Here is a 9,985-nt window from a genome sequence, read left to right as displayed (position 1 = left end):
CGGTGGAACTCAGCCAGTTTGACATCTCCTACCGACCTCGAATAGCAATTAAAGGGCATGCTGTCATCGATTTCATCCTGGAGTTCACTAATCCTACCTCAACCACGGCCACTCCGCCCCCACCAACCCCTACCGAGCCAGAGGACCCTCATTCATAGACTCTCAATGTCGACGGATCATCCCGCAGAGAAGGCAGTGGGGTTGGCCTCATCCTCACCGCCCCTGAGGGTGGTTATTTCAAATGTGCTCTCCATTTCTTGTTCGATGCCAGTAACAATGAGGCCGGATATGAGGCATTGATAGCTGGGCTCCACCTAGCCAGGAACAGTGGTGTCAGCCACATTTGTGTGTTCAGTGACTCCCAGCTCATTGTCGGACAAATTACGGGGGAATTCGATACAAAGGAGGACACAATGCGGGCTTACAGGGATATTGCCTTTCCCCTCGTTCGCCTCTTCAATACTTTCCATATCCAGTACATTCCTCGGGCGAAAAACTCAAAGGCAGACGAGATGGCTCAGTTGGCTTCTGCAGACCAGTCCGACCTCAGCCATGGTGTCCGTCTCAATTACCTGGCCCACCCTGCTATTTCTCCTAATCAGCAAGAAGTGCAGTTCCTCCAGAATGAGCCCATCCCTTGGGCATCGGACATCTTTCTGTTTTTGACAACGGGGGAACTTCTAGATGACCAACAGCAAGCCGCCAAAGTTAAAGCCCGGTTGTCCAATTACATCCTCATCAGTGGTGTCTTGTACAAACGTGGTTTTCACGCCCGTATCTGTGATGCCTCAGTCCAGCTCAAGCAACCTATGTGATGTGAGAAATCCATGAGGGTATCTGCTGTAATCATTCAGGCGGCCGGTCCCTAGCCCACAAAATACTTCGCACTGGATATTTCTGGCCTACCCTCAACCAAGATACGACCAATTTCGTGCTCAAATGTGATAAATGTCAACGCTTCGCTAATATCTCCCATGCTCCTCCCACCGAGTTGATCACACTTTGCAGTCCTTATCTGTTTGCCAAATGGGGGATTGATTTAGTTGGTCCACTTCCCACCAGCCGAGGCCAGACCAAGTTTGCAATTGTCGCCACTGATTACTTCACCAAGTGGGTAGAAATAGAACCCCTCGCCACCATTACCGAACGGAACACAACCAAATTCATCTGGCAGTCGATCGTATGCAGGTTTGGCATCCCTCAAGCCATCGTCTCCGACAACGGCAAACAATTCGACAACGCCAAGTACAGGAAGTTCTGTGCAGACCTGCAGATCTAACCCTGTTTCTCCTCCCCAGGTCATCCCCATGCCAATGGCCAAGTCGAGGTCATCAACCGTTCTCTTCTAAAGATCATCAAAACTAAGCTAGAATCTGCTAAAGGACTTTGGGCTGAGAAATTACCGAATGTACTCTGGGCTTACCGAACTATAGCTCGGACTCCCACTGGGGAAATCCCTTTCTGCTTAACATACAGCGCTGAGGCAGTTATTCCAGTGGAAGTCGGTCTGCCTACCCCAAGGGTTTTACATCCAGATCCAAAACTAACCGAAGAACTCCATCGGGCAGACCTAGACCTTATCGAAGAGCTTAGAGAGACCACCGCTGTCAGATTGGCCTCATACCAACAGAAAATGAGAACACACTATAACCGCAAAGTCCGACCAAGGGAGTTCGCTGTAGGGGACCTTGTCTTGAGAGAAGTAACTCTTGCCACCAAAAATCCGAATGAGGGTAAACTGGCAGCCAAATGGGAGGGACCTTACATTGTGAAAGCCCGACTACGTCCGGGCACTTACCGACTTCAGGACATGGAAGGTCGAGACCTCCCCTACCCATGGAACGCTGAACACTCGAAGTGCTACTTTTAATAAACTCCTACCTTTTTATTGCTCAGTTATTGTATTTTGTTTTTGACGAATTTATACACATGAACATACTTGTTCTCCCCCTAGCATAATGTAAATTTTAATCAACTGGATCGCACTTTCCATGACAATAATTTTATATCTCAGCTATCTGTGTGTTGTCTCAATAACATTTTTGTTGCAGCACTTATTAAAAAGCCTCAGCCAGATTGAGCACTAGAAGCCTCAGCTAGACTGAGCACAAAAAGCCTCAGACAAACTGAGCACCAAAAGCCTCGGCCAGTCCAAACGCCAACAGCCTCAGCCAGATTGAGCACCAAAAGCCTCCGCCAGACCGAGCGCCAACAGCCTCAGCCAGACTGAGCACCAAAAGCCGCAAACAGACTGAGCACCAAAAGCCTCAGCCAGACCCAGTGCCAATAGCCTCAGCCAGACTGAGCACTAAGCACCAACAGCCTCAGCCAGACTGAGTACCAAAAGCCTCAGCAAGACTGAGCATCAAAAGCCTCAGCCAGACTGAGCACCAAAAGCCTCAGCCAGCCTGAGCTTTAAAAGCCTCAGCCAGCCTGAGCTTTAAAAGCCTCAGTCAGACTGAGCATGAAGCACTCGGCCAGACCAAGCCTCAGCTAGACCAAGCATAACAAGTCTCAACCAAACTGAGCGCCACAATTCCAGGTCCAAACTGAGTTACTTGCAACGTCAGTAAATCACAGCTTTGCCCCAACTGAGCACACATACTTGTGTCATTAGTAGACACACTTAGTCACAATTCCAGGTTCAAGTTTTTACACCACTTTTCACTTAGTCAAATTCCAACGGCGTTCTTACATGTTTCCTTTACTAGTCAGATTATTTCCTTCTCCATCAACTTTTACAAGTCAACCTCTTTCCTTACTAGTCAAGTCTAACTCCAACAAACCATTCTCATCCACTTCAGCAGTGTGGCAAACACAAACTCATAATTTTATCACATTTTAAATTCCACTCTGCATTAAGGAGTTCTTAACTTTACTCTGCACTGAGTTTTTATTACAGATTCACTTCCACTCTACATTGAGGAGTTTTTAAATTTGGTTTTTATTACAACTTTACCTCCACTTTGCAGATGCACACAAGCAACCATTCTCATTCATTTCAGATGCACAAGCACAGACAATCGAATGAAAACACAATTGAAATTTTATTTATTCACAAATTTGTACATAAGTTCATTACAGTAAAACAAAAACAAACACACAAAAACAACTCTAAGTACAAGGTCTTCTTCTTCTTCTTCTTCAATTACTCCTCCTCACTGGACACGAGGTCTTCTTCTTCAATAGCCTCATCCAGGGGGGTCTGGGCCACATCGTTGTCGTCAATTTTTACACTACTCAGGTCTAAGTCTGGGAACAGCTCCTCAGCTTTACGCTTGAACATCTTCCAACCACTGTCCCAGAACTCAGCCATTTCGTGTTTATAAAAGTCGGACCGCTGGAAGCTCTCAATAATTTCTGCCTCAGTCCTGCCCCCAGTGGTCGTCCTCGACGGGCCCGCCCCCCCAGACTCCTCCATCGCCAAGCTGCTGGTGACCGCGGCATCAACTGCCATCTGAAATTCAGCAGACCCCTTGAACTGATCCACTGCTGCAACACATAGATCGGGGTATGCCGCCCTTTCAGAGGCTGCCCTGGCCCTCTCCTCCTCCAACTCCTTCTGCAGGGTCGCCCTTTCAGCAGCCGCCTTGGCCCTCTCTTCCTACAACTCCTTCTACAGGGCCTCCCTCCCCTCCATTGCCTTAACACGCTCATCTTCCAGCTCCTTCTGTAGCCCAGTAATCTCCTGGTCTACGTCTTCTTTTTCCTTGATCTGCTGGGCACGCAGATTTTCATTGCTGGTCATAGCCTTTTCAAATCGTTCGATGGCGATCGCGCAGTCCTTTTGAGCATCCCCCAGCTTCTTCTGCTCGCTTGCCAGTTAGAACTCGAGCGACACAACCTGGCGGCGCTCGTTCTCCAACTCCAACTTGACCGCTCGCAGCTCAGCATGGGCACTCTCCCAGCTTTCACGCTCCGCCTTCAAACTTGCAAGTTGAGCCTTGGCCTTGTCTGCCCTCATCTTTGCAGCCGCCGCCTTTCTCAGCAGAGCTCGTGCTAAGGTGGTTACCTCCATTTAAGCAGAGCATGACCCCTTCAGCAACTCAGACTCATTGAATCTGGCTACTGAGCACACGGCTGCCTCATCCACGATCCCCACAAGACGATCTGCACCTGCCCTGGCTGGACCTTCTTCTCCCTCCAGCCGCTCAGCCACTGCGCAAGCGCGGTAAATCCTGATCGTCAGCTTGACACCCCCTCCTTGGGGCGTAGGACCCCCCTGGGGCTGTTCTCCTCCCCTTAGCTCAAGGCAAGCTGCCCCACCTTCTACTTGCACTTCGGGGGCGACCCTCGCCTCCTCTGAGGCGATCTCTATCATTATTGGGACAACCTCCACTCTCTCCGAGGTGATCTCCACCACTTCTGGGACGACCACCCCTCCTGGGGTCTCCTCCATTCCCTCATTCTCTGCCTCCTTCGCTATGCTGGTCTCTTCTGCCATCACTTCCCTCCTTCTCTTCACGGCAGGCTCTTCTTCACTCCTCATCACTTTTCTCTTCTTCTTTACCACACCCTTCACCTCCATCTCCTTCAAAGCCCTCTCTTTCAAAGGATCTGCTGGGGGTGGTCGGGGCACAAATCCTCCTAAGTCTTTTTTTCCCAAGGGTTTGGGGCGAGGTCGGATCCTCTCCCTCGCAATCGGCTTCCGCGGTCGGTTTTCCTGGGACTCTTTGAACTTACTGGCTTTGGCGAGGATGGCCATATCCTCAGCCTCTTGCGCTTTCCTCTTCGCCTCCAATTCAGCTCGCCCCAGATCTCCACCGCTCGGCTGAGGACCCAACCCCGCTCCAAACAAGGCTGAAGGTTGAACGAGTTCGTTCCACCTGACCTCCTCCTTCTCCCGCCATGCCTTCACCTTTTTTATTCTCTCCTCTGCCGCTGCTCCCAGTTTTGGCTCTACAGATTTGGTGGGCAATCTCCACACCGTGTGCACCCCAGCCCCTCCATTCGCAGACACATAGAACCACCGCGGCCTCCAACCTTTAATTGATGACGGCAGCCCGCCACCAGACCCCTCCCTGCCGCCGCCTGCAACGTCACCCAAGTCTCTTGTTGTCCTGAGGCCTTATAACATGCGAAGAATTCGTCTACTGTCATGGCTGCCCCTTCGTTCGCCTTCGGCCACGCGCTTGCACAGGTCGGTACAATCTTCCACACGTTGGGCATTAGTTGGCCGGTGCCATCTCTAAACGATTCAGGACATCTACCACCACTTGCCGCAGTGGCAGCCTCAGTCCTCCCTTCAATGCTTCCTCGTAAAGGGCAAACTCCCCCAGCCTTGCGTCGGATGGCCTTTCCGTTGACGTCGCCAACAATAATTCTATTTCAGCAAGCACCTGGTATTTTTCGCGAATAGTCTCCAACTCTGCCGCGCTAACCGTTGATTTGTCAGCCTTCGTGTGCCAGTGATCTGGTTTCGCCTGGCTGATTGGCTTCGGAGCTGCTATCATGGTGGAAGCATGAGATCGTACCACCAGTTCCCTCACCCTCTCCATTTGCCGCTCCGTCCTATATTGCTCTGCTAACTCCACTGCGTCGTCATCACCAAGCGGATCCACCATGACATTCATAGCTTCTTCTTGGGCCATTTCTATGGTATGTCTACAAATCGTTTCGGATGCAAGTGCAAGGAAATTGAAAAAATGTTACAGAGGTGTATCGTCAGCAACAAAGGAGTTAACACTTGGGATGTTTTGATTTTTCTCAAAGAAGTAGGTAAATCGAATAATTCCAAAAGCCCAAGGCTTGCCTGTATTCCGAGGGTCGCAATTAATTTGCGCCAGTTTGAAAACTTTTCAAAACATCCGCCAAAACTGTCTTTTCAACACCCACAATGACCTATCGTTTCATTTATGATCCAACGCCTAATCTCCCCCCCACGAGATGTTACCACGTGTACGACCACAATCCACTGTCTCCTCCCCTTACCTTGTCTTTTCCACTTCAAATCACCATGTGACACGCCGTCTCTTGAACCCCGCGCCCTTCCACCTTACCCTTCGCGGTCGGCCCTCCTCACTGTCACCCCTTCCACTTGACCACGACTCGCGGTCGGTCCACCTCATGGTCCTCCCTTCCACTCGGCCATGATTCGCGGTCGGTCCACCTCATGGTCCTCCCTTCCACTCGTTTCACCTCACGGTCGGCCAACCTCGCGGTCGGTCCACCCACTCGGTCACCCCTGCTGGTCGACCTCCATCCTGCCAATCTCTAACACCCTCATTCTCTTCATTAGTATTCCCTTCGTTGGACTAAAGCTGCACTCGGGAATGGGAGACTACTGACGTGGGTAAGCCCATAAAGGCCATAGCCCACTATGAACAACCCAAGCCCATCACTTGGAGCCCAATACATAACCTAGCTGGTGAAGTCCAGAACAGCTGGAATCCAACGTGGCATAAAGAGCTAATGACATTCAGACATATGGCAGGTAAGAGACAAGCCACATCAGCAGACAAAGATCTGCAAAGTTAAAGTTATTGCCACTGCACATCACCATTAATGTAGCCCATCGCAGCATTTATTACGGCAACACCTCTCCGTCGGAACAGCACCCCCTTACCCTGAACAAGGTAAGCTACAGCATAGTCTTTTTGCCAAGATGGCAGGTCGGAAGGGACAGCGAAATGATGACCAAAGGATATAAGCAAACGTTGAAGGCAAGAAGAAGGTTAAGTTTTTCCTATCTCCAATTCATATCTCTACATTACACTTCTCTCTCTCTAACTTGCTCGTCGGAGGGTTCGCTGGGGGACTCTCCGTTCCCCTGTTGAACTTGTGTACAGGTTCTCTGGTGGGCTTGAAGACCCAGTTACCGGTTGAAGAAACGTGAATTAGTCTGACCCATTCCATCTGGGACCCGTTGTGTAGTAACTGTATCATCAGAATTGATGAAGCATCTAAAAAAAAAAAAAAAGAATTGATGGATGGTTTCAATTATACTTATACGATATATATACATACATATGTGTGTGTGGGGTTTTAATTTGGATTTTTTTTAATTATTATTATTTTTTATAATTTGTAAAAGAATTAATCTAATTTTTTATTTTTTATTTTTCAACGCACATATTTTTTTTTTAGGTACAACTGTACTTAAAAATATGTGCGTTGAAAAAAAAAAAATTAGATTGATTCTTTTAGCTAATGAGCCAGGTCCGAAGAAAGGAAGGAAAAGAAGGAAAGAAAAAATAAAAGGAAATAAAAGGAAAGAAAATGAAGTGAAAACTTGGTTGTGGTTGTGATGGCATAGATAAGAAAATTTGAAAAAAGATTTAGTATAGATTATTTTAAAATATTGTTGACAGTTGATTATTGCATTTCACTCCAAATTAGAAGGAAGTTATGTGTATATTTATAAACTATAATGAGATAATATATTTTTGAGTTAAACCACGCGAAGGTAAAATGTAATTAATTTTAAATTTATTAATACCTTAGAAATCCTAAAATTTATTATAATAGAGAGTAAAAGAATAATATTATAGACTACTGAAATATTACCTTTGAAATTATTTGGTCCTATAATAATACACGTCATTGGAGTAAATTTAAAAATAATGTTTTAAGAGTCATTTGAGTATTTTCTCAGTTCAAATGTTATCTAACATGATGGAATACTTTCATTTGCATAGGACCCTACCCAGCTAGTTCTAGTATAGTTCAAGTGATCTTGGGCTTTGTTATGCCCTCATAATCTCATGGGTGATTTTATTTTCACTCAAAAAGTTATTTAGTTTGTTTAATTCTTTTAGTATTTTTTATTAAATTATTTAAGATTATAATTTACTTTCAATATATTTTATGTTTTTTTTTCACAAATTATCTTTTAAGATAAAATCATAATTTATGATATACTTAAATAATAAACAAATCAATTCAAAAAAGACTTCTTCCATCTCTTCCTCTCTTTTCAACCACGGTACCCCTCACTCTCGTCATTGACAAATACTGAAGAAGGAGAAGAAAAAGGAGGACATTGTTTCATCCCCATAAGTAGATAGATTCCTCTTGTTTTTTCATGGTTTGAAATAGTAATTGTAGGCTTTTCAGAACTGTAATGGTTGATTTCAATTTTTGATCTTCACTAAAGTCGTTCAACCTTGGAATGCTGAACATATTGCTTTTGTTCAACTCTGAAAGGCCGAACAATGTTGACGTAAAACAAGAAAAATATGTATTTTTATGTGAAAAAAACACAGAAATCAAGATTTGTATTTTGATATTTATGTCAATACTTATATCATCTTTGATGGATTACTTCAAAAAACACTTTTAATTATTATTTCCATCCATTATCTGATTTTTTTCTATTTACAAATAACAACACAATAGGAAACAATGGCGTTGATGATAATGGTGAGTTTTTGTGGGATGGATTCGAGTTTTAGAATGAGGAGGAAGATGAAAAGAAAATAATTAAAACTTAACAAAGAAGATGAACAGACTTGAATATGAAAAATGCGTACAAGTGATTAGGGTGTACCATGAGGAAAAAACAAAATACATTTTAGAGTTTAATGTGTATTTCTTTTTAGTAAATTTACATTAGGGTATAATATGGAATAAAATTTTAAAATTTTAGTTGGACGTATTGAGGAGTGTATTTTCACATAGTTATTTATCTTTGTGAACATCATTTCTCAGTACACACTTATAAATTTAATTAGGTTTTATTTGTCTCATTTTACGCATCTCATATTCTAATTACACTCCTTAACTCAAATATATTACACAAACTTTCCACCCAAACACCCACCTACACAGCTACACCCACCCACACCTAGGACAATCCCCAAACAGTCACGGTGAAGAACTCCATTGAAGACTTGTGAAGACCCAAACCTATTAAAGATGCTCCATTGCATTGTTGAAGGTAAGTATCTCCATTGCATTTGAAGATTCACAATGTATTTTCAATTATGGTCATTGTGCTTCATTTCATTTGGTTTTTTTCCCTCGTTTTTTCCATAAACCGTCAAAATTCTTTCTTGGAAGAAAATTAGTTTTCACCATTCGGTATTGGTTTTCCAAACAGAATTAGTTTGTTCGGTTGTTAACTTTCAATTAACTATTTTTTTTTGAATTTAACTATTTTTTTCGAAATTTGATTTGCCAATTAATATTTTTGGTTCGAAACTTGATTTTTGAAGTGAGCTAATGAGAAACAATGGAGGAAGTGAAAAATAATAGAGAAACTAGAGTTTAGTTTTTTTTTTTAACTCAAAAAATGTACACTGTGATTATGTATATATATATATATATTTATAAATTTTTAAAAGATGTGTAAAAAGAAAATTTTAATTTAATATTAGGAATGTATTTTGGTGTCTATTATTGTCATTTTCCTTCAAGATAAAATTGTCATTAAAATAACATTTTATTAAGTATGTACACAGAAATAAATAGATATATGTAAATAGAATTTCTCTGTACTAAGTCAGTATTTAGGTGGAAATAGAATTATCCTAATCTCATGTACTAGATAGTTCAATAGGACTCAAACTAGCCCAATGTTAAGGCCCACAAACATTTCATCTTCATATAACAAATCATTGGGCTAGCCAGAGTCCGTTAACGGATTTAACTGTTCTCATATATATTTATTAACGGATAGTACATGCGATGCGTTTTCAAATCAAATAAATAAAAACCTAATATTTGTTATATGTTGCATATAACTCAAATGGTAAAACTCCTCTTTATCAAATCTATATAGTCAACTTCAAGTCTGACATACTCCTTTTTTTTCTTTTTCTTTTTCAATAAATAGAAAATTAGATACTTCGCATAAAGATAAAGAAAGTTTCAAGACACCAAAATAAGTGCTCATGTGTTAACCTTTTTTTTTTAGTTACAAATTCAATTTAATATGATTCTCATAATATTTGTAAAGATATTGTGTTGATTAACGAAAGTTTTAAAATTTTTTTTTCCATATTTTAATCAATTTTTTGTTACTTTTTAAATGCACATAATCCGA

General features: G+C 43.0%; 1 protein-coding gene across 1 annotated transcript; it reads left to right on the top strand.

Annotated features, from left to right (window-relative positions):
• The first annotated feature begins 413 nt into the window (after positions 1-413).
• On the top strand, positions 414-815 carry LOC145799836 (uncharacterized). Its single transcript, XM_082889465.1, has one exon. It carries the CDS (start codon positions 414-416, stop codon positions 813-815), a length of 402 nt encoding a protein of 133 aa, XP_082745591.1.
• Positions 816-9,985: the final 9,170 nt, after the last annotated feature.

This window comes from Camellia sinensis, chromosome 9 (genome assembly GCF_055761805.1).
Source record: "Camellia sinensis isolate YWXY chromosome 9, ASM5576180v1, whole genome shotgun sequence".
Lineage (NCBI taxonomy): Eukaryota > Viridiplantae > Streptophyta > Magnoliopsida > Ericales > Theaceae > Camellia > Camellia sinensis.
Note: the sequence above shows the minus strand (reverse complement) of the source record. Positions and strands in the feature narration are given on the sequence as shown.

What these genes read in the sequence shown, in the direction of transcription:
- LOC145799836 (XM_082889465.1), top strand. Translation starts at nt 414, where the DNA reads ATGCGGGCTTACAGGGATATTGCCTTTCCCCTCGTTCGCCTCTTCAAT.